This window comes from Amphiura filiformis, chromosome 3, assembly GCF_039555335.1.
Source record: "Amphiura filiformis chromosome 3, Afil_fr2py, whole genome shotgun sequence".
Lineage (NCBI taxonomy): Eukaryota > Metazoa > Echinodermata > Ophiuroidea > Amphilepidida > Amphiuridae > Amphiura > Amphiura filiformis.
The window spans coordinates 70,834,416-70,860,223 of record NC_092630.1 but is presented as its reverse complement, the minus strand read 5'-3'; the positions used below and the strand labels follow the sequence as shown (position 1 = coordinate 70,860,223).

The following is a 25,808-nucleotide window of genomic DNA, read 5'->3' as shown; positions in this document are numbered from 1 at the left end:
TTTTCAAAAATGCTAATAAATAATTGTGATATTTATTTATTTATTTATTTATTTATTTATTTATTTATTTATTTATTTATTTATTTATTTATTTATTTATTTATTTATTTATTCTTGACACTTGTATCTTGAAGGATGTGTGATGAAGGGTGTGTGATGTGTAAAACATAATCAGTGAATAAATAATTAAAGAGAAAGTCGAATCATTTTATTATTGTAGTCATGACTTTTTTGTAGTATTTTATCACGGTCCCTTATGCTATTGTTATTACTGGTTGTCGCACCTAGAACTTCACAGTAAAACGTAAAAGGGTGGAGGCAGTGTTTGCACCTGTTGTTTCGTGTAGAACATTGGCCAAGTGAAACGACTTCAGCTCGGATCATATTTTGGATAATAATACATAACGGATTAAGTTATTATTTTCCCGTATTGGAAGGGAGATCTGCCCTTGGTGCAGATCAGGCCTTCGTTCAGGACGAAATATGGCGAAACTACTTAGTGTGTTGTGTTTCGTAATAGGGTGGATATGCGTTCCACAGGCACAAACCCAACGTAAGTAATGCCATTTTGTATCTAAATTTATTTGATATCACTTCAAATTGTTTAAAATAAAACATGTATCCGTGTATGTTACGTTTATTTGGCTTACACTTCACGCAAAGAAAAAATGAAAAAGGACTATACGGTATGTTATTTTCCGTTTAACATGATTGTTTAATATCGAATTGAAGTTTGAAAAATGCAAGATCACAAACGAACGAACATTAAGTACTCTTCAAATTTAAAATATTAGATTATAATGTAAGCAAGGTACTCATGCCGTAAGTTCGTTTCCCTATTCATATAAATTGAGAATGAAAAAAAGTCTATTCTTTTCATAGGCCTACTTTTTATATGATATACAGGGTGAGTAAAAAAAAAGTGCAATAGAGAAAAGAATCCTTTTTTTGTTTTATTTAAGAACCTTTTAGGTTTTAAAACATTTTATATATATGTCCATCAGGGACCTTGTGTGAAAAAAACAAGGAATTATCATTTACCGTTTTGTTTTTATGACACATTTTATAGCGATACCCAATATTAATGTTTGTCCAACAGACATCTAAAATTTGAATGTCAGCCCACTCTGTGTAAGGTAGATTTGGAACAACTGTCATTTTCTTAACCTCATTGGCATTGAAATAAAATGGAGCACACAAAGTGTTATTGCCCTTGGTCTTGTTTAAGGAGCAGAAACATTATTTGTTGTTATTTTCATTTTACCTTTACTTTAAAGATGTTTTAATTCTCTATCAAAAACATACAAATTTGTATGCGGGTTTTTCAAATGTCAAAATGAAATGCGCGCAAATGGAAGTGGAGTGAATTACAAAATATCCAGTAAGTTGGACATATTGGGAATTTAAAAAAATGGAGTTGGGGTTGAGTGAGGTATGAAGGGCTTAAATAATGTTAAAAAATTTGTTAGAACAGAAAAAAAAAGAAATTAAAATGACGCTGTTACGAGTCGTACTTGACTCAAGGCCAAAATCACCTTTTACCCAAATTCACACGAATGCACAACACAAATACACTGTTTGTTTAAGCTAACAAAATCTAAGTCTTTAATTGAAAGCAAGTTTTGTTTGGTACAATATAATGACAACAAATGCACATATACACTAATCAAATATAATCACTCTTTATCTATTTAGTACTTAGCCAGCATTCTTCTTCTTGGTGATCATAAAGTTCTTGCAATGTTCTGGACGACTGATGTAATATATCCCTATTCACTTGTCCTGCGAAAATCAGCGAAGTCCATTGTACACTTGCATTTATAAATCCTTGCGTATAAAATCCTTATACGAAAATGGTGTTCTCCAAACACGTTTATAACGCCTTGCGCAGTTCTCCTATACTAAACTCCTTGCGCCGTTCTCCAATACTAAACTCCTTATGCAGTTCTCCAAATTTAACTCCTTGCGCTGCTTTCTCCAAACTTAGTGCTATTTCCACCTTTCACACAATATCTTCAGGAAGCAGGACTGTGATGCAGTTGTCCCCACTTATTTTGACAGTTGCGTTGAATCAAAACACCAGACTTCAGCAAGTCGACAGAAGAATATATATTCCTTTCTTGGAAGAATAACGTTCTTTGACGTATTCTAGATCTTCTCCGACAACACTGGTAAATAGTAGTACTTTGACTACATAAAATATTTCTGGTTTGTAATTTCCTTTCTTTGAAGGAATTGGACTGTCAGCATAGCCCAGATCAACACTATCAACTGTGACCATAATAAAGGCTATTGCAGCCTGTCAGATCTGTATCCAGATGATAATAATTGTAACCTTTTCCATAAAGTCCTTCACAATCCGCAGTAGACCCTATGTCTTACTTTGGGCCATTTTCGTAGCTTTGAAATAACCATATTTCCAGCTTGTCGGTGAAAATATCCATCTATCTCCATCGCTCAGAGGCTGTTTTAAATAGCACTGTAGGAAACTCATGATCTCCAGGGCCACACTCAGTAATACTTCTTGAGTATCCTGATTTTAACTGGTTAACATTAAATACTCTCTTTTTGAGAGCTGTAGCTACATCCATTCACATTACAATCATATCGATACAGGTCTGCCTAGAATTATTGCAAACATGATGTTTTGAAGCAAATCTGGGATTTTCCCAATGTTCTAATAATAGACATTCACCTTTAACATTACATCACTTCCTGTGGGTTTTTCCCACTATATCAGTTCACTTTACTATCTCAGGGGATTTTCCCCTTGACATAAATAGTCTTGATTAATGATGCTGTTATTGCAGTCATCTGGGTTTTCCCCATGATGTCATAATAAACAAACTATTGCATGATTACAAAGGTAACTTCCCCTATTTCATGAAATACAATTATACAGGGTATATCACAACGCAAACATCAACCTTATTTAAGTCAGTTTCAGACCTGATGCCTTTACCATGCATTATGTGCTCTCATTCAAAATACATGGTGCCCCGTGGACAAATAACGAAATTGGGTATCGCAGCAAAAGGACTCATAAAAATTAAACGGTAGTCGCGATTCACTTCATATTTTCGCAGAAGGTGACTATTGAGTGTGACATTTATAGAATCTTTCAATAATGGGAAAGTTCAACTTTATAGTTCTTGGATAAATATCGATTCTTTGCTCTATTGCACTTTTTTGACTCACCCTGTATTTACAATGTAAAAATTGAATTACTTTTTTTTTTTTTCTTTTTTTTTGTTGCTATTTTGCAAACTTGGAAACGACAATTTGAAAGTATGAAAGGCAATAGTGGTAATTTTCTATTTCCTTCAAATCAGAAACAATAACGATTCTTACTATATAGCCTATAAACAGGGAAATGTTGTTATGTATGGATGGGTACGATGTGTTAAGGGAATATATGTTACAAGATGTCCCAGAAAAAAATTACCGGGTGAATGAATTTGGACATAAATCGAGAAATAGGCATCAGACTAATTGCGAAAAAATGAGCGATTACATAACGCATGCGTCAATTCACTTCATTCCAAGTTTAAAAGAAAGATCATTCAAGTACAACACAATGCGCATTAGTGGTTAACTGTCAATGGGCTTTATATTTTGTTCCGCGAATCCTCTTCGTTCTTTTTTAAATATTCTGTTTGTTGCAAAACATTTAATTAGGTTTTGTTCAAATTTGAAATCTTTTAAAACTTCATCATAATGTTGCATGGTATCCAAAATCACACGTAAAGTGGCTCAAATATTCTTCGGAAAGTTAAAATATACTATAATTATTTGCACAACATAAAGAATTATACCTGGGAGCTTCTAATTGCAGAAATCAAAGCTTTCACGGACAACTGTTGTTCATCTTCAGTGAAAGCATGAATAACTTAACACCGTCGGATTATAAGATAAATAATGAGGACTAAATTCAACCAGATAAACAAACTTTAGGAAGGGGTGAGCGAGTATGAAAAAAGCGCCTGTTGATCAAACTTGGAATGAACTGCATGGATGCGTGCATTGTGTAATCGTTAATTTCTTCACAGCTAGCCAATCGAATCAAATCAATTTGCGTATATGATGCACGATAAAATGAGCTACGCGCTACATTTTTAATTTGTTGATTCTGATGTCTCTTTCTCGACTTATGTCCACCCGGTAGTGTTTTTCTGGGACACCCTGTATGCGGCTGCATCATTTCTATCCAAATCTCATCAAAATTGACACGGAAGATAGCGGAATATACGAGAAGTGCAATTATGATGAAGTTTTAAAAGATTACCGCGCATCTGCTCCCACCATTAACCACTTGACATCAATGTTTATCAACAAAGGCGAGGGATTGGTCTTTCGAACGTGCGGTACATTGCGGTATAATTTCTATCCGGTCAGATATTATCCGGAAACTTGCTCACTATGAGCGTGTTTATAGTGAATATACCGCATTTTGAGTATACCGTACACGATAATCCTTGTATATGTACCGATACTCTTGCTGTTTATAGTGGGACACAGTTACCGCACAAATTATATACCAACTAACATCGTACATTTGCAATGACCCCGAGGTCACACGGGGAATGTGTAAATATTGTGGCGCGAGCTATAAACAGCCCATTCAACAATATGATCATGGCGGTGAACATGTAGCTTCTGTTTTGATAACTCTTGGGGTGAGAATCGTTCCGAATGTCCTGCGCGCATCCTACGCATCATGAAGAAGCTCCTACTTCCGGTTATACCGCACATAATTTATACTGGTGTGTTTATAGTGGGAATATCTCGCCACAATATCCTTCGGTTGAGAAGGATATCGATGTACCGTACATACATATACTGCTAGTGTTTATAGTGGGCAGGTATCCGGATAATCTCTAACCGGGTAGATATTGTACCGCAATGTACCGCACATCTGCTCCCACTATAAACACGCTCATTTAACTGTGAGAGTTCTAAATATGAGAAAATTCCACCCGAAATTAGTCCTGTGTAATACATAATTAGTGGTATTTAACCTATATGAACACTGAATTCTCGCTATTCGCAATAAGGGCGCCGCCAGCGGTTTGCGATGTAATCGGGATGTATCATGGGAAAATCGTGATGTATCATGGGAAAAGGTCGACATCAAGTCCGCGCAATACGAATATTACCATGCTATTACATAGGAACACGTGACAATATTTTTAGTTTGTCAATATAACGGTATTACACGCAAATCGATAGAGAAAAAATTAATTGTGCACATTTCAAATCACATTATTAAGTATTATTGAGTATCGATTCGCGTGTAACGCCTTTATTTTGACAAACTAAAAAATATTGTCACGTGTTCCTATGTAATAGCATGGTAATATTCGTATTGCGCGGACTTGATGTCGACCTTTTCCCATGATACATCACGATTACATCGCAACCGCTGGCGGCGCCCTTATTGCGAATAGCGAGAATTCTATGGATCTGATATTCGTCATGGAGGCTTTTCTAGCTATTTTTTGCTTACATTTCTCAATATTTAACGGTATTTGCACTGGCAAAAAACATACATCGTCTTCGACTACTAAGGTATGTTTTAGAACCCATTGAGGTAATACGGGTTAGAGGGGTTGTGGCATTAATCTTGAGTTTACGGCTGGTTTCTGTGATTTCAGGGCTTCTAAATTCAACAAAAAATAGGGCCTTTCACTTGAAATTAATAGTATTACATGATAATGATGATTATCATTATCATTAATAAAAACAATGTAGACTACCAATATCACGCTGTATAAATGTCGTTAATGTCGTTAGGAATTAGTCATATTTACAAAAAACATTTACATGTTCTTTTTGCATGAGTGCCTGAAAAGGATGACATTTTATGATAACGTTTTAAAGAATTTGATTTTCCAAATATATTAGTCACCTTCCTTTGATACTAGTCATGCTAGTTGGGAATGGGTGAAAATAGTGATTCCATGTCCAAATCACGGGGAATAAGATTTGAAAGTAGTATCTTACAATTTGAAACATGGGGAATCTTTTAAAAAGTATGCAACCTTGTCAAATGTTGGGACACTCCAGATAGAGGGCGCTTTTCAAAATTATTCTTAACTATATCATATACATGACACGGCGTATAATGTCATATTTTGACATGATTTTTTCTTCTCCTTGTGTTTTATATGTGTGTTTTATGTGAAGGTTCCGCGCAGTCTCCGTACAATTTGCTATTTTTCGCGCAAATCATTTGTCCCTGCTCATGAGGCTAAAAAATGCGGGCGCTTTTCATTTTTCATTTTTTATTTGATAAATCCAGAAAATGTCTTAGTTTCAAGCAAAAAATGATAACACAATATTTCACAAGATATTTTTCTTATACATGTATTTACAAGCAATATAAAATCACAAAAAAATCCTTGAAAATGATATATAATTATAAAACTTTCGATTTTCATATTGAACCTACTCTGCACTGATTTGAGACATATGTTTACATACATCCTGACATAAATAAAAATAAAAATAAATAAACAAACCGCACTTGACATACTTATGGTTTCAGGCCATCCGGGCACAGCGTCATCATCCCTATATCTTCGTGTCAAAAATTGCCGTGATAGTACGGCGAATCCTCTCGTTTTTCAATAGCTACGCATGGCGATTTTGTTCGAGATAGGCCGAGCGACTCAGGCTAAGCATCATGTGAGATACCACCAAGTTCTATTCTACAAATTATTACGATTTGCGCATGCTCTAGTATCCCATATGGTGTTGCTATTACAAGGAAATTCGATTTGTTTTGAGGTAAACCCCAGGTTTTGTTTTTAATACACTAACTTAAATACACTAATTAGCGACCATTGCTGTTGGCTCTGGATACATTTTTACTGCATTTTTGGCAAGTTAAAATTGTGATATATTTAATTTTGAGAATTACAATTATATAAAGGAACACAAATAGCCCATTCACCGAAAATCCAGGTGCTTGTATTGAATATTCGACCACACGTGTATTTCACAATGCATATGTAAACTTTCTTTATCTATGTCAACAATAGAATATTGATTTCACCAACGGTGTATGGAGCTATGAAAAAAATATTTATGATACAGGGTGTTGACACTGTGCGGGGGTAGCAGCCACATAAAACAAACTTGTTTTTTTAAGCCTGATAATTGAAAACAGTGAATCAAATATTGATTGAGCGAAAAAAAACCACCTTCTCAACTTCCAAACCCCCAACAATGCCAACCCCCTCACCCAAGTCAAATGCTGCATCCCTAACGTTGTTACGCTCAACTTTTATGTTTACCTGTTTACAGCTATTGCAGGGTGCACGACGAGCACGACGGTTCGGACGACTAATGATGACGGAACATCAGCTGCTGCCACTTGGGTTCCTCAGTGTACATCGGCGTTTGAATTTTGTGTAAGAATGGACCCAGATAATGCTGCTACCGATGGGGTTGCTGAGCTTTATTTATCGGGTACTAGTGCACTTGTTGAACCGTATTATCGAATCAGGCTCGGTTGGCTCGCAGATCAAAGTGGTAAGTAACCGGTTAACCACAGTCGACAGATCACTTTTAGAAATTGGTTTTCGTTCAATCGAACATGATGCAGTCATGTCTACAGTAGAATTCACCTCGACCTTTGCAGGACTTAAACCCCATTAAAAGCTATTAAACCAAGATAACACTCATTGAAACAGCTCAACTGATTAAATCGGATCTTCTCTGGCTGTGCACATGTGTCTGTTTTATATGTGGCTGGACGCGGCGAATGAGCCGTAAACTCGGCAAACTTCATTTCGAGCTACAGGTGAAAATATATGCAAATCTCGTATTTTGGCGAAGTTGAGATTTTTGCAGATTTTAAATGTTTAAGCTTTCTTCTAAACACATACAAAGTTTTATTTTAAAGAAATAAGTGGAAATATGAAATAATCTACATTTTCTGAGGCCCGTCTGATGAATGGTCATTATGCTTCCCTAACTTTGAACACGTTTTGCTCAGTTTCGCGTTTTGATTCATGACAACCTATAACAAGCCACAACTTTGCTTCTGATTGTCATATGAAGTTCATTGAGGTGTCATTTTAATCCCTGAAACATGCTCTTTGCAAATATGCAAAAATGTAAAAATGACCAGAGGGGGACTTTACGGCTTATTCGAGGTGTCCAGGCACATATGTGCGATATAGCAATGAGCTGCTATAATACAGATTCAGTTGGGTAACCGATTATAAAGGAAACGCAAGGAAACAATGGTATGTAGACCTTTGTTCACGAAATGAGACAATGGCCTGCTTTTTGTTAACCAGCATTCTTGAAAATGAGCAACATAATGATTATTGACTTAACACGGTTTGGAAATAATTTCTTCATATTTTTGGTGTTATCTGTTGTTTACATATCCTTCCTAAAACACAAAAGTGCGACCCTTTGTCAATCACCTACAGTACCCAATTTCGGCATACTATATAAGAAACTCATCATGATGATTGCCAGAGAATAGTTTAAATGTAGCTTGTACCGTTTTTTTGTGGCATCCTTCAGAAGTGAGCGGTCCGATACCAATATTTTCGGTCAAATCTCCATTCAATTAAAACGGGGAGTTGGCTAGCTATGCCTTGCCCTCACTCATATTTTACAAAAGTGCGACTATTTTTGAACATCTAACCTAGCTGTAATTTTAGGTCATGTTAGAGAAATATATTTGCTAGAAGTTTGGAGAATACGTTAAATATTGGCTGGTTATTTTTCACACTAGGCAAGTGCCCATTCTTCCAACATACATCATTTGTAGAGGTCACGCGTACTCAATGGTGAGAGCACTGTGTATTGTGTATAGGAAAACGGACAGTAACTGCAGTATGATTTGTTTTCAAAGAAAATCAATTTCTGAATAAACGGAGAACCGTAAAGGATGAAAATGTTAAAACGATACCAAGAAGGAAAAGGGTATTAACAGAGGGTCTTTTGTTGATTAAATTGTTAAAACAGCTCCAGACTCCAGAAAGTCCTCTAATAACTCTTATTCGATTACTCATACACGCAAATAAAAAATAGTTAAAATTAGTCAATATTGAGTATAAAGGGAACACATGCCAACATCAAAATGAGTCAAATGGAATTCAATAATGATAAAAATAAGTGCACTCAACTTTAGATGAAGTCAGTAGAAGTATCGTCTTTGGGAAGTACACAGCAAATTCAAAATTATTCAATGTTGAGAAAAGAGGGAACAGAGCAACAAAATGAGTAAAATCGAACTCAATTTTGATTAAATTGCACTCAACTTAAGTATAAATTTGATCAATATTGAATTCCATTTGACTCATTTTGATGTTGGCATGTGTTCCTTTTTACTTAATATTGACACATTTTAACTATTTTTTATTTACGTGTATGTCGTTTAAAAAAGCGGGTCATTGGTACCGGGTGTCCCAAAAGTAACTTAACATTGTGAATTTGCCATAACTTGCGTTAGGTTAATAGTGTTGTTACAAAAATTTCACAGTATGTAGATATTTCTTTTAGAAATGTTATGATACCAAACATGCCTATGTGGTCATGACCCTTTAGCATGAAATTAACGGATATCTACCGTACCGTAAAACCCACTTTTATAAACTCAAAATAAGTCGCGTCATTTTAAACGTGATAACACGATATAACGTGTTATCGTTTTAAAATCTGTTTTGTTTAATTTTGCTGTGTTTGTTTGATTGTTTGTTTGTTTGTTTGTTTGTTTGTTTGTTTGTTTTCAATGCGTAATCTTCATTTTGTTTTTGTCTGGATTCTATATGAAAACTGCTTGAGATCTTTTCTGAGGATTCGATGAACAGTTGTCCGCGGTACGTTGTATTCCATTAAAAGTCGACGTACTGATCGTCTTGGGCTTTTCCCCACCGCTCTTCGTATGACATTGATGTTTGTAGCCGATCTTCCTGATTTTCCACGTCATGACCGAGATAGATCATGAACAGATCCAGTTGATAGGAATTTCTGCACTAGTCGCTTGATTGTATTTCGGCTGGGTGCATAATTTACATTAAAATGTTCCTTTAACTTTGATTGAGTGAGTTTGTCCGCCGTTGTCTCGGCAAGGGGAGCAGCGTGGTTCACTGGTTAAGGTCTTTGCCTTTGGTGCGAGAGGTCCCGGGTTCGATTCCCCGCAGGACCTAAAAAATCTCTGCTCTCCCCGTGGTTCATCTGGTAATGGCGGGGCAGATGATCCATGATAAAAAAGACCTTGTTACAGGCGGTTCCGGTCAGGGTAACGCCCGATTGTCGGCTACACTTGCCTGTCCTATAAAATTACCCCGACCAGCTATCTACGGCGACCCACTTCGTTCACCAGGTCACTTGTATCTGGCCGAAGTTTCGTCAGCGTTATCTTCTAGATTTCAGCTGTTAATGCCTAGATATGCCCGACATAAAAAAAAGAGAAAAAAAAGGAACCATACCATCTGAATCCGTTGATCTATAGGAAATTCATCTTCACTCAATAGTTTTAAAGTTAAGTTTAATATTGTCAATGTATCCTGATTATAATCTTAAACAGCATTCACGCTTACGCTGGGACATGTAATCCATGAATGTTCTCACCTAAATGTAGCGTGTGCAATTAGTGAACCAACTCTATTGTTCAGGGAAGCACATCATTCATGTGCTTGAACAAAAAAAACATATAATGAGCTTGCTTTAGTGGGTTTGATACACACATATGTACAGTCGCACAGAAAGGTCAAGGGGTCATCAATAATGCTGTTTTTGGTATCAGAATAATTCTAACAGATCAATCTATGTGAATATGTTCTCCATTTTGGTATGAAGTAGGAAATATTATATATATATATATATATATATATATATATATATTATATATAATAAGTTACTTTTGGGACACGCTGTATAAACGAATGAAAAAAGGGGGTTATTGGGTATACAATTCAGAAAAAGGAATCATTTGGTAATTAAGGGGTCGTCGGGTAGACAATTTCGAAAAAGTTGAGCAAAATGCTATTTTTGTTTTTCAAATTTGCCCATTATTTACAATACAAATTTGCTGAAATAAGAGAATTTTAAAGTTTCTGTATTATTTTATGGAATTGGGTAGCCGAACCTAAAAAAGGGGGTGTCTGGACAGTTTTTAGTTTGACGCGCGCGTGGCGGCAAGAATTGCGCGAACAAGATTTGTCAGAAATTCCAGTTAGAACGAAGGCGTACTGCATGCATGGTTTATCCCTTAAAGGCCCATTCAGTGATTTGCTACTCCGGACGATCGTAAAAATCATAGAAATTCAGATATTGGTACCTTTGTCATTGTCATAGATGTGCTAACATAGCCTGCTAGTGGTTCAGCCGAAAGGCGTGATTTAAAGGAAGTCTACGGCAACCACAACATTATTCCTATATTATGTAAGAGAAATAATTATCACGAATCACATGGTTTTATTTAAAACAAACTCTCTTAGCGTGTTTCTATTGAGCATCCGGAATTTTTCCAGTGAAATTGTTAACCGGGTAATAGCGGAGAATGACTGCTAACGATCAATTTCTATTGGGGACTGTTATCCGGAAAATGCAAGCAGCCGTGGCAAATCTCAGGTCATTGCAAGTCTTGTTGTTGGTTGACGATGGCGATCGTAATTTGTTCACTTTTAATGGGAATTTTAACATATTAATTCTATCTTCAAATGAATCATGGAAGATAAATCCGTCCATGCTACACAAAAAAGATTAGCCTAGCCTACAAATTACAAAACACGTTTCGGCCTACACGCACTCTACACCGCGCTGCAATCACTGAACATACTGAAACCTTCTCGGGCCCTTTAGGCCTATGTCCACACGAAAACAGATTTTCAGCCATGATTTCTGATTTATTATAATCTATACCTTAATTTATGCTAATAAGGTTTAAAATATTTTTTACTCTGAACGAAAGTTGTACGTCGTATTCGTCAGCTCAGCAAACCACCGCTGATGAAATGGTATTAAAACAGAACACACGTTGCGATCACATGACCGTGACAATTCCGGTTTCTCTCCTGTAAGCGCAGTCTGTCAGAACGTCTATATACTCGACAATATACTTGTAATGACTTCTTGAAGACAAAGAAATATAAATCTTTTGAAATGCTAATTGCACAAAAGCAACTATAGGAACAGTATATTGACTAAAACAATAAAATGGTCAACCCAAAAGAAAAGTCGAAAAGGTGGTCAAGAAGGCTGTGTCCGACATGTTTCTTGTAGCATGCCCCAACCGAAAATTTTCAGTATCGACACAAAATTGGCCGATTAAGTCATTTACCATTGAGCTATTTCAAACTTGAGGCCGGATTTACGATTAGACCAGATGGGTACCAGTCCAGGCCCCTAAAATAGCCTAAGGTATGTTCCCCAAAACACCATGTTTTGGACCGAAATATGGTAACATTGCTACATTTCGCGCGCGCACTGGCCTTTACGTAAAATTTACCTTCATGTTGGGCTAAAATTGTCTGAAATTGGAAATTTTTAGCGCGCGCGAACACTTTAACCAGGAAATTAGCAAGAATTATGTACCTCATAATTAGATTTCTGTCATCTGATTGGTTGAAAGTGCAATTGAATTAACAATGCCCGAAAAATGAACTATGGACCGGTCCATGGAAATGAACTTTGGACCGGTCACGTGCGTCCCGATCAAACTGCGCAATCGCAACATCCACGTATCCATTCGGTATATAAAACAAATATTGACTGCTTTATATTCGGGACATGATTAAGATTATAGGCCCGCGGTGATCTCAAAACCATGCTATGACCCTCGGCTGCGTCTCGGGTCATAGCATGGTTTTGAGCCTATAATCTTAACCATGCCCCTCATAGCAGTCAATATTTGTATACTATGAAATCCTTTTTGTTCTTTTTAAACAACATGTTTCTTGAAAAACATTTAATTAGGGTTTGTTCAAATTTGAAAACCTGCACGATATTGAAAATTAAAGCTTGCATGTAAATATATTTTTTCGTTTATGTTTAGAAATGTTGCATAAAGAATTACTACATAAAGAATTCCAGCTGGCTTAAAAGTTTCTCACACACATTAATGTTTTCAGAATATTTCCAAGAAATTGTAATGCAAAGTTTAAATCTTATGGTAAAGCTGTAAGCACTTGATCATTATCATTCTTGGCACAAATGTTCTTTGTATAGTTAAAATATAACATACATGTATTTACACAACCTAAAGAATGAAAGTTGGAGAGCTTCCAATTTCAGAAATCAAAGTTTTCTCGGACAAACTGTAAAGCAGTATTCAGACTTTTTATTGTACGTAAAATATTGTGTGCAACATATCTACGTTGTTTAATCTATTGCCATTCTATTTCCAGTAATGTTTAAGTTCTAACGAATGTTTGATGACGTAAAATCGATAATATATTTCTACTAGATATTATAATGTAACATATTATCGATTTTTCGTCATCAAACATTCGTTAGAACTGAAACATGACTGGAAATAGAATGGCAATATATTAAATAACGTAGATAATGTTGAATACAATATTGTACGTGTAATGCTCGGAGTCTGTGGAGCGCTTTATTCATCTTCAGTGAAAGCATGAATGACATAACATCGTCGGATTAAATTTAATGAGATACACAAACTTTAAAGGGGGGTAACCCCCCGGGGGAGGCACTCCCTATCTGAAATGGCAGGGGTGTGCCTCGGTCATGTTAAAAGTAGGGGCATTCAGGTCAAATGTACAATTACAAAAATATGGGGTCATTCAGTACACAACCTGGAAAAAATGGGGTCATTCGGTATGAAACTTTGAAAAAAGGATGGTCATTGGGGTAACAAATTATTGTAAAATGGAAGTCATTGGTAACAGCATTGCCCAAACTGCGAAAAAACAACTTGGCCACCTTGGAAATTTGAGAAATCTCATTATTTCTGAAGGAGAACACAAATACCACCTAAATTTGGGAACTAAAAAGGGGGGTCATTGGGTAGCAGGAAATAGAAAAAACGGGGTCATTGAGTACATGAATTTTTTTAAAGGGGCTCATTGGGTAATAGGAAGGACCATAACACAAAAAAGGGGGTCATTGGGTACAAGCCGGTTTGAAAAAGGGGGTCTATCCCGAGGCACATGATGCATATCTGTTATGGAAGTGCCCCCCCCCCCCGGGTAACCCTATCGGTTTAGGATATGGATTCTCTTCAAACTTACATACAATGTCAAATATTGTCCCCTTTATCCATCTATGTGAGAAAACGGGAACAATTTCAGCATAAATGTGAATAATTAGCATATTAGCAAGCCAATACACTGGTACGTGTGAATTGCATTCTGGTCAGGCATGCCGAAACAACGGCCGAGCGCATGTCCCGGTGGAAACAGGAAGTGTTCGCCTTGGCACTGAAAACCGGCTCGCCCCTGTACACTTTTATACCCTCTATTCATACTGATTAATCTTAAAAAACATTACATATCACTGCGCTCATTATCATTCTTGACAAGATAGCCCATTGTGATGTGCCCTGAGTAATTTGATTTAATTTAATTATTTAACTTTGTTTACAAGCTGAAAGTATTTCATGAGATGGGAAACCCCTTGTATTTTGGAATTCCCCAAATTATTGTAAACAAAGTCAGAGCTATGTTTAGAACTTGGAAAGCCCCAGTTCATTATTGCACCATCAGGAAAACCCCAGGAAGTGATGTAATGTGAAAGGTGAATGTGTATAATTAATCTTGGGAAATCCCAAGATTGCAGCAATGTTGTGAAAATGTGATTGAAGTAATGGTTTATTAATAGATGATGGGTTTTTTTGCATGAGTACTGATATAAAAAGTTGAAGGCTTTTGTTGGGACTTTACAGAATGTCATGTGAGATTGAAAACTCCACATGTGTGTGATGGTCTTCGTGCTTCAAAAAGAAGTACATTTTAACCAGTTTATATAGCCAATAATTGAGCTAATTTTAATACAGCAACGAAGAAGACAGCGAGCACACAAAAGTGCTCTTCCTCATCAAAGGATTAAAAGTTCTTCTGTCAAATTGCTGGAGTTTGCTGAGTTTGTGAAGGCCACGCATCTGTCAAAAAACAGTGGAGCTGTGTTAAAGAAACCTGTTCCCTGGAGAAAGAGAGATTGGTGGAAAAACACCATTTTTGGAGAAAGCAGCGCAAGGAGATATATTTGTGGAGAAAGCAGCGCAAGGAGATATATTTGTGGAGATAGCAGAGCAAAGGAGATTGGAGGAAGCATCATCATTTTCGTATGAGGATTTTATGTGCAAGGATTTATAAATGCAAGTGTACGATGGACTTCGCTGATTTTTGCAGAACAAGTGAATAAGGATATATTACATCAGTCGTCCAGAACATTGCAAGAACTCTAGAATCACCAACAAGAAGACCGCTGGTTAAGTACCTATAGTATAAAACTGATTGTGTGATTTTATTGTAATTGTTTTTATATGTACCAAGCATACTTAGTTTTCAATTAAAGACTTAGATTATGTTAGCTTAATCAAACAGTGTATTTGTGTTGTGCATTCGTGTGAGTTCGGGAAAAAGGTGATTTTGGCCTTGAGTCAAGTACGACTCGTAACAAAATTGGGGGCTCGTCCGGGATAATACACTGTAAAAAAGTTAACATTCATTTACTGAGTCTTAAAAGTGAAAGTACAGTATGGCAGAGTTCAAAGCTGAAGAGTTTCTTGAAACTATAGATTGGGAGAAATTTGATAAGTTGAAGAAGCCTGATTTATTAGCACTTGCCAAACATTATGACTTGAAAGTAAAGCAAACTACAAGAAGACAAATAATCAAAAATGTCTTGATTGAGGTTTTAGTTGATGAAGAGTATTTTGATGAATCCATTTTGGGCAAGAGAAAAGAGGTCGAAACTGAAATCGGTGGGGACTCTGCAGTTAAATTGAAAGAGTTGGAAATTCAATTAGAACTGAGGAAAATAGAAATGGACCAAAAAGAAAAACTGGAAATGATCAAGTTAGAGAATGAAAATAAAGAAAAAACAAGAAAGGCTAGATATGGAAAAACAGAAAATGTTTATTGAAGAAAAGGAAAAGGTGGCAAAATTGGAACTTGAGAAACAGAAAATGGCAATGGAAGACAAAGCGCGCCATGAAAAGATGGCGCTGGAAGCACATTTGAAAGAAAAAGAAATTGAGTTTGAACAAGAGAAGTTGGCTAAGCTAGGTGACAAATACTCATCAAGTTTCTCCTCAAAGTCAAAGTCAGGGTTTGATGTTACAAAGTATGTAAAGCTTGTGCCTAAATTCAAAGAGAAAGAAGTTGACGAGTACTTTCAACATTTTGAAAAGGTAGCTACAAATTTGAAATGGCCTCCAGAGCATTGGACCCTACTGTTACAAAGTAGTTTTGTGGGGAAGGCCAGGAAACTTACTCAGCTCTACCAATAGAGAAGTGTAATGATTATGAAGAAGTCAAACAGGCAGTTCTCAAGGCCTATGAACTGGTGCCTGAAGCATACAGACAAAAGTTCAGAGATTCAAGAAAGCAAGCAGATCAAACCCATGTAGAATTTGCTAGAGTAAAAGAACAAATGTTTGACAGATGGCTTGGGTCAAAAGAAGTCAAAGATGATTTCGGCCAACTTAAGCAATTAGTTCTTATAGAAGAGTTCAAGAAATGTGTCCACGTTGACATAAAAACTCATTTGGATGAAAGCGCTAGCAAAATTAAGACGCTAAACGAAGCGGCGACAATGGCGGACGACTATGGCTTAACTCACAAATTGAATGGGAGTAGATTTGGTCATAACAGAAGTTATTCAAACAGGTTCAGCCATAATCAACCTAGAACAAATCAGGGTGGTACACAAGAAGTGAAACCTCAGTCTAATTCACAGCATAGTGCTGGTGGTAGAGGGACCCCAGGAGTTCAGGTAACAGAGCAAAATTTGGGACTGAATTTAAAGCCAAAGTAACTTGTACTCATTGTAAGAGACCAGGGCATACGATGACCCAGTGTTATTTCTTAAAAGGCAGACAAGACGCACAAAAACAGCAGCAAACTGCTAGTAATACTGTGGGATGTGCAGTGTCACTTGAGTCAAAGAAAAAGTCAGTCAAATCAAGAAACAAGAATTCCCACAAAGGGAGGTGAGACAGACAAGGTGTGTGAAGAATTTGAACCATTTGTGTTAGAGGGAGTAGTATCACTTGGTGAGAATGGTAGTCCAAAGCCCATCAAGATTGTGCGAGATACGTGTTGTGCACGGTCTATGATTCTGGAAGGAACTTTGCCCTTTAATGAGGCTAGTTCAGCAGGTAATGCTTTGATCCAGGGTATTGGGATGGAAATAATTAGTGTACCTCTCCACAAAATTAACTTGACATGTGACTTGGTTTCTGGTCCTGTAACCATAGGAGTTAGACATGAATTGCCAGTCAAGGGAGTATCCATGTTGCTAGGAAATGATCTGGCAGGGGGGAAGGTTTTTCCTGACCCAATAGTCACAGATAAGCCCTGTTTACAGGATGATAATAGTGAGGAAGAGGAGATATTTCCTGCATGTGCAGTGACACGGGCAATGAGTAAGAGAGCCTCATTAGAAACAATTGAGGACAACCAAATTGATGACATAGGCTACAATTTGGAAGACACTTTTGTGTCAAAGTTGAATGAGAAAGAAGATAAACTTCCTTCTCCAGGGGATAAAAAGAGCCCTCAAAATGACACAGCCTCTGAGCATGAACAAATTGAGGAAACCATGAAAGACCCATTAAGTCATGACAAGCTAATTCTGGAGCAACAAAATGACCCAGAACTCAAAGAGATCAATCAAAGGGCATTGACCCTAGAAGAAGCAGAACAAAATTCTGTCTGTTTTTACAAACAAGATGATGTGCTAATGAGAAAATGGCGCCCCCTGATGTACCTGCCGATGAAGAGTGGAAGGTAGTGCACCAAATTGTGGTACCAAAAGTATACCACACTGAAGTAATTAACATAGCACATGATAGTCCCATGGCAGGGCATTTGGGTGTTAAGAAAACTCATGAAAGAATTCTGAGACATTTCTGGTGGCCCACTCTCAGAAAAGATGTTTCTGAATATTGCAAAACATGTCACATATGCCAAGTAGTAGGGAAGCCAAATCAGAAAATACCTCCTGCTCCATTAAAGCCAATTCCAGCCTTTGATGAACCATTTAGTAGGGTTATTATTGATTGTGTAGGCCCCCTACCAAAGACTAAGTCAGGTAATCAATACCTTCTGACAATTATGTGCGCGTCAACACGCTTTCCTGAAGCCATACCATTGAGAAATATTAAAGCAGTGACCATAGTGAAAGCTTTAACCAAGTTCTTCACATTTGTGGGGCTCCCCAAGTCCATACAGTCAGACCAAGGATCAAACTTTACTTCTGGAGTATTTCAGCAGGTCATGTATCAATTAGGTATAGAACAGTATACCTCAAGTGCTTACCATCCAGAATCACAAGGTGCACTAGAAAGGTTTCACCAAACATTGAAAAACATGATCAGAACATACTGTTTGGAATTTCAGAGGGACTGGGATGAGGGAGTACACTTGTTGTTGTTTGCTGCTAGGGAAGCTGTTCAGGAAACTTTAGGATTTAGTCCTTTTGAGTTAGTGTTTGGACACACAGTACGCGGACCCTTAAAGTTGTTGAAAGAAAAGTGGCTCAATGAGAAATCAGATATCAATTTGTTGGATTATGTCTCCAATTTTAAGCATAGGCTTAACAGAGCAACTGATATCGCCAAGGAAAACTTGAAACAGGGTCAGGCCAAAATGAAGCAATGGTATGATAAACATGCCAAAGAGAGAGTGTTCAAACCAGGTGACAAAGTTCTAGTACTGTTTCCAATTCCAAGACACCCATTACAAGCCAGATATCATGGTCCATGTGAGGTAGAGTCAAAAGTGGGTGAAGTAGATTACATTATCAAGACTCCTGGTAGACGCAAGAGCAGGCAGTTATGCCACATAAATATGCTCAAAGAGTATGTTGAAAGAAGTGACAGTGGCATTCCAAAACCTGTGTGTACAGTAAAACATGCTGATAATGTAGACAAACATGCCGATGTAGACAAAATCGCCAATGTAGACAAGAGTAAAGATGACAATTCTGATGTCACATTTGACCAGGATAAAGAGCTGGAGCACAAAGAGTATAATGTAAAATTGAACAATTCTGATGTGCTCACTAATTTGGACTCAAAATTAGGTCATCTTTCTCAAGATCAACAAAGTCAAATTGCAAATTTGATTCACAAATTTGACAATATATTTCCTGATACGCCAAGTAGAACAAATGCTGCATTTCATGATGTAGATGTTGGTGATACTAAACCAATTAAGCAGCATCCTTACAGAGTCAATCCATTGAAAATGGAACATCTCAGAAATGAGATCAATTACATGCTAGACAATGATATCATAGAACCAAGTAGTAGTGAGTGGAGTTCACCATGCATTCTTGTTCCCAAGCCTGATGGTTCATACCGATTGGTCGCAGACATGAGAGCTGCAAATGTTCATTCAAAGACAGACTCGTACCCAATTCCAAGAATTGATGATTGCATTGACAAAATTGGGAATGCAAAATTTGTTAGCAAATTTGATCTTTTGAAAGGGTACTGGCAGGTTCCACTCACAGACCGTGCCAAAGAGATTTCTGCTTTTTGTACACCATTTGGTCTTTACCAATACAAAGTTATGCCATTTGGGTTGAAAAACGCACCCGCAACCTTTCAGCGAATGGTAAACCAAATTGTGGCAGACATAGAGGGATGTGAAGCGTATGTAGATGATTTGATTGTTTACAGTCAAACTTGGGAACAACACATGGAACAACTCCATCAATTGTTTAAGAAGCTGTCTGAAGTACAGTTAACAGTCAATCTGGTAAAAAGTGAGTTTTGCCATGCCACAGTCACATACTTGGGAGATGTTGTAGGTCAAGGTCAGGTGAAACCTATCAAAGCCAAAGTTGAAGCAATTGAGCAATACCCCACACCTGTAAACAAGAAGGCACTCATGAGATTTCTAGGAATGGTTGGCTATTATAGAAAGTTCTGTCCAAACTTTTCAGAGATAGCAAGTCCTTTGACTGATTTGTTGAAGAAAGATGCAAAATTCATTTGGTCAGAACAGTGTGAAAATGCTTTTCACAAAGTCAAATCTATACTCATGAGTTCACCAGTGCTTACTGCACCTGATTTTCAGAAGCAGTTCAAGTTGACTGTTGATGCCAGTGACATAGGCTGTGGAGGTGTTGTGATGCAAGAGGGTGAAGATCAAATAGATCACCCCATTTGTTACTTTTCAAGGAAATTCAACAAGCACCAGAGAAATTACTCCACAATTGAGAAGGAGTGTCTAGCATTGCTATTAGCATTGCTACATTTTGATGTGTATTTGGGTACCACAGTATACCCTGTGCTTGTTTTCACAGATCACAATCCCTCACCTTCATCAACAGGATGAAGAACAAAAACCAAAGACTGGTGAGGTGGAGTTTGACCTTGCAAGAGTACAATCTGGACATCAAACATATTAAGGGAAAAGACAATGTAATGGCTGATGCCCTGTCCAGAATTGCATAAAACCTGACAAACAAAAATTTCCTTTAAAAGGAAGTTGTGTGTGACAAGTAGTCACTGTGTATGATGAGTTAAATACTCAAAGTTGATAATATGTTGAAGTTGATGTAAAAGAAGAAAACATTTAAGAAAGTTTTCATTACATTCGAACTTTCTTCTTTTAAGGGGAGGTGTGATGTGCCCTGAGTAATTTGATTTAATTTAATTATTTAACTTTGTTTACAAGCTGAAAGTATTTCATGAGATGGGAAACCCCTTGTATTTTGGAATTCCCCAAATTATTGTAAACAAAGTCAGAGCTATGTTTAGAACTTGGAAAGCCCCAGTTCATTATTGCACCATCAGGAAAACCCCCAGGAAGTGATGTAATGTGAAAGGTGAATGTGTATAATTAATCTTGGGAAATCCCAAGATTGCAGCAATGTTGTGAAAATATGATTGAAGTAATGGTTTATTAATAGATGATGGGTTTTTTGCATGAGTACTGATATAAAAAGTTGAAGGCTTTTGTTGGGACTTTACAGAATGTCATGTGAGATTGAAAACTCCACATGTGTGTGATGGTCTTCGTGCTTCAAAAAAGAAGTACATTTTAACCAGTTTATATAGCCAATAATTGAGCTAATTTTAATACAGCAACGAAGAAGACAGCGAGCACACAAAAGTGCTCTTCCTCATCAAAGGATTAAAAGTTCTTCTGTCAAATTGCTGGAGTTTGCTGAGTTTGTGAAGGCCACGCATCTGTCAAAAAACAGTGGAGCTGTGTTAAAGAAACCTGTTCCCTGGAGAAAGAGAGATTGGTGGAAAAAACACCATTTTTGGAGAAAGCAGCGCAAGGAGATATATTTGTGGAGAAAGCAGCGCAAGGAGATATATTTGTGGAGATAGCAGAGCAAAGGAGATTGGAGGAAGCATCATCATTTTCGTATGAGGATTTTATGTGCAAGGATTTATAAATGCAAGTGTACGATGGACTTCGCTGATTTTTGCAGAACAAGTGAATAAGGATATATTACATCAGTCGTCCAGAACATTGCAAGAACTCTAGAATCACCAACAAGAAGACCGCTGGTTAAGTACCTATAGTATAAAACTGATTGTGTGATTTTATTGTAATTGTTTTTATATGTACCAAGCATACTTAGTTTTCAATTAAAGACTTAGATTATGTTAGCTTAATCAAACAGTGTATTTGTGTTGTGCATTCGTGTGAGTTCGGGAAAAAGGTGATTTTGGCCTTGAGTCAAGTACGACTCGTAACACCATGCTGTATTATTTTACTTCGCTTAATTATTTCTTTATTTTTAGCTATATGATGCACATTTTCACATATTTATGATTTTCTTTGTTTTATTTTTTAACTAATTTTTAAATGGGGGGAGGTGCTCTCATAATTTTTTTCATATTCCTCGTATCATGCTTGACATATATGTTTCTTTATTTATTTCGCCTCTTATGTATTTCTTTATTTTTGTTTTTTGCGGACGAATTGGTACTGGGGTGAAGTCTTCCGAATCTATTCCGATTTCATTCTATGACTACCCAAAACTCCCGTGTCGTGTAAAATGCGAACAAATGGTAGCCCCGGGGGGGGGGGGTCACTCACATTGTGGCCTGTACACCATCCGCGATAATCAACTTTTGAAAAGCACCTTAAACAAGGATTTAACCCTTGGCTAAAACGACACCCTAAACAGGGATTTCATTCCTAACATCAAACACCCTAAATTTCATTTCCGCGTGTTTAGCAATTGCAATTTTGCTACCCTTTTTTCCAATTTTTCATGTTTTTGACACCCTAAACGCGATACGCGCGTATCGTGCCTACCCACGAAAAACCGACCCTTTTTACGCGTTTTCATTATCGCGGATGGTGTACAGGCCACAATGGGAGTGAACCCCCGGGCTGGTAGCCTGTAAAAACCGCTGTGTTTCATGATTTCTCCGGAAATACATCGACTTGGAGCGTCAAATTTCAGGATAGTAATAAGAAAAATAGTATCTATTATGTGATACCAAAACCTCATCAACAATGAAAAAAAATCGGGGGATGATGCTGTCGATCGGGTTACGGACCTTTAAGAAGCTGTGAGCGAGTATGAAAAAAGCTCCTGTTGATCAAACTTGGAATGAACTGCATTGATGCCCGCATTATGCAATCGTTCATTTCTTCAGAACCAGTCAACCGAATCAAATCAAATTTTCATATGTGATGCACAACAACATAGGCTATACGCTACATTTAAAAAATTTTGATTCTGCTGCCTATTTCTCGACTTACGTTCAATTTTATTCACTCGGTAATTTTTTCGGGGACACCCTGTAACACTATTATGCTGGGAGGACACAGTATAGGGTGTATAACCAGAAGTATACAATAGCCTATTGTGGTAACATAATTATTATCATGATTGATATCGGAAATCTATCCCCGCGGACGACAGTTGATGCTCTCTGTCGAAGCAGAGAAGATGCTCATCTTCTCTGGTCGTAGGTGGCATATTACACTCCGAGTTCTAGGCCTAGAAATCATATACACAAGCGCGTATATTGAGGGCGACAGTCATATTGGCCAGACGGAGAATACCTGCATCCCGGGGCCTGAATATGCCGGGCATGTCAAATTGCTGAGTGAAGGCTGATAATCACCTTTCTGTACGGTAATAAGCTAGTATATTTCGTGTGCCAGTTGGTTATAACAAAAAATTAGTATCATATCATATACGTGTATAAACTTTGAAATTTACATGAATTTGAAGAGCAGAGCTTCGAAATCTAGCAGTCAGGTGGTGTGAAATTCTGCTGCGTGGCCCCCTCTGCGTGGTAGAATTATATTCATAAAACATTGAATTTAACAGATATCATGGGCAGTCAACCACGATTTATCAGCATTTAAAATATATGTTAATTAACAAAGATAAATAATAGAGAGTACAAATGGCAATTAACTGGTAAAGCAAGCCTGAAATCTTAAAATGTTGCCACGTGATTTCCCGAACACATGATATGTCAACATGTGACCACTATTCAGATTTACCGTAAATATTTGGAGTATTGTTGCATGGCTTGCACATACACTGTGCATATCTTTACCTCCGTATAAAATCAATAATTCATGCTGGGAGCCAAGTAATATTATGTCTGCTTAGTGCAGATTGGTATTTTATTTTGCTTGAGAGCATAATAGAAATACATAAGACGAATTAGGCGCCATGATGGAAGGTCAGGTCGGGTATAAAAGGTTATTGTAACTTCAAATACTACTTGTATTTCACACCTTGCCTCTGTCATATATTTCCTTCATATTATTGACAGCAAGTCCTAATTTTGACTTTGCTATTGCAAAATGTCATTTCATATCAAATTAGTAGACTTTCTTTGAAAAACATATCACTGGTGCCTGATGGGAATACCCGTCCGCCATTTCATTAAACTCGTTTTCGCCTGGTTTGTGCCCAGATGTATTGGGCGCGCGCTATACTCTCATTGAACAGGCAAAGTTCGCAGAACTAACAACGTTGTTATTTGTCAATATCAATTAACATGATCCAAGGGGTCGAACATGAATTATTCATAACGGATCGATAACTGGCCTCACTTTCTAGCTAGTAAACCAGCGGAATTTTTGCATAGGTTTTGCGTTGCTATTAGAACAACCGTGAATTTAGTGTCACCCCCTTGGTGGGGGCTTTGTTTGTTTTTATGAAACATATACGATGCATGGAGATGATTTGATTATGAATGAGTTTATTATTTCCGTTAAGCACAACTCATACCTTTTACCTAGGCTCCCCTCTCCCCCACTTATATAACCTCTTCTTCCCAAAGTGTCTCCTTCTCCCCCTCCTCGCTTCCCCTATATTCGACATTTCCTCTATCTCGAGCTCTCCTCCCCCTTCCCCTTTCATTTTCAATGCTCTCTCCCATCTGTTTCCCTTTCTCCCTTTCTCCCTGCCCCCCCCACATACACACACACACTCTCTATCTCTCTCTCTCTCTCTCTCTCTCTCTCTCTCTCTCTCTCTCTCTCTCTCTCTCTCTCTCTCTCTCACAAACTCTCTTTCCCCTCTATCTCTCTTTCCCCTTTATCTTCTATTTTAATTTCCAGTAAAAATTGCTTCAGTAAAAGTCATTAGCTTATATTGGAAGTCATATATAATAGCCTTCCATTGATTCTGGTACATGGGATTAAGGACATGGATCGATTTTGTTTATAACACTTTAGTCGCCGCTTTTGAAATGTCGCGATATTGTTTATAACAACTCCGTCATGTCGAATGCAAATATTTCGATGGTCTATATTTTTTCACAGTTAAATTAGACCTAGCTTATTGGTTTTTCTAAACCACGCTTTTCAATGTAGATCGACATGTTCGATTTCTCTCTTCGTGAATATTGCACTGCGAAATTTAAACATTTTTGTATACTTAGATCAGGTAACTTCGAATCAAATAATTTTATTCTTCACACCACTTATAAGAAACTGAAACGAAAACCGAATCTGCCTGATACAAATGTTCAGTTTTTAACAAAAGGTAGAAACAAAGAATTCGATATCTTGTGAGTCAAGTGGTTAGGCAGGATAATAGGAAACCACGTGACCAAAATCAAAACTAAAACTAAACATTTGAAATGACCGAGTGACAGCTAAAGCCTCCTTTATAGACTTCAGATCCACACAAGCACACATTTGGGATACGTGAGAACAATGGCACCACTTTACACATGACTGCCCTTACACATGACTGTATTGTGGTCACTTATTGATACTCGTTTGTTATGTAGAGCGTTAATATGATATGATGCCCGATCAATGACCATTTAATGGCGGAGACCCTTTGTTCGAAACAATGGTACCACTTTTATGAATAGCCTGTCGCAAACTCTAATCGGCATCAAACAAACAAAGCATTACATAATCTATTGCCACTCTATTTCTATTAAAAGCTCTTTGGCACCAACCCTCATCTCACATTTGCATGTCGGAAATTAACATAAATACTGAAACCGAAAACGGAAATTATCTTCGTTCAACTTTTCTGTAGGCAACAAAAGACTAGAATAAAAGGATCGTTTACACGTACCATGCTAACACTTCAAAATAACAACGAGATCCGAAAACTGAAACAGAAACAGAAAAGATAAAACAACGGTTAGTGATTTATTGTGGGATAGGCTTTTACGACGG

At 37.3% G+C, this 25,808-nt stretch overlaps 1 protein-coding gene across 2 annotated transcripts in view; it reads left to right on the top strand.

The window, feature by feature from the left end:
- The first annotated feature begins 281 nt into the window (after positions 1–281).
- LOC140149054 (uncharacterized) overlaps positions 282–25,808 on the top strand; it is a 131,893-nt gene continuing 106,366 nt past the window's right edge. Inside the window, exons 1-2 of one of the 2 annotated variants that reach the window (XM_072171209.1) lie at positions 282–553; positions 7,309–7,536. In XM_072171209.1, coding sequence (XP_072027310.1) covers positions 484–553; positions 7,309–7,536 — 298 coding nt within the window. In that variant the 5' untranslated portion in view covers positions 282–483. The remainder of the gene's footprint in view (positions 554–7,308; positions 7,537–25,808) is intronic. The other variant, XM_072171208.1, reaches the window with a different exon arrangement.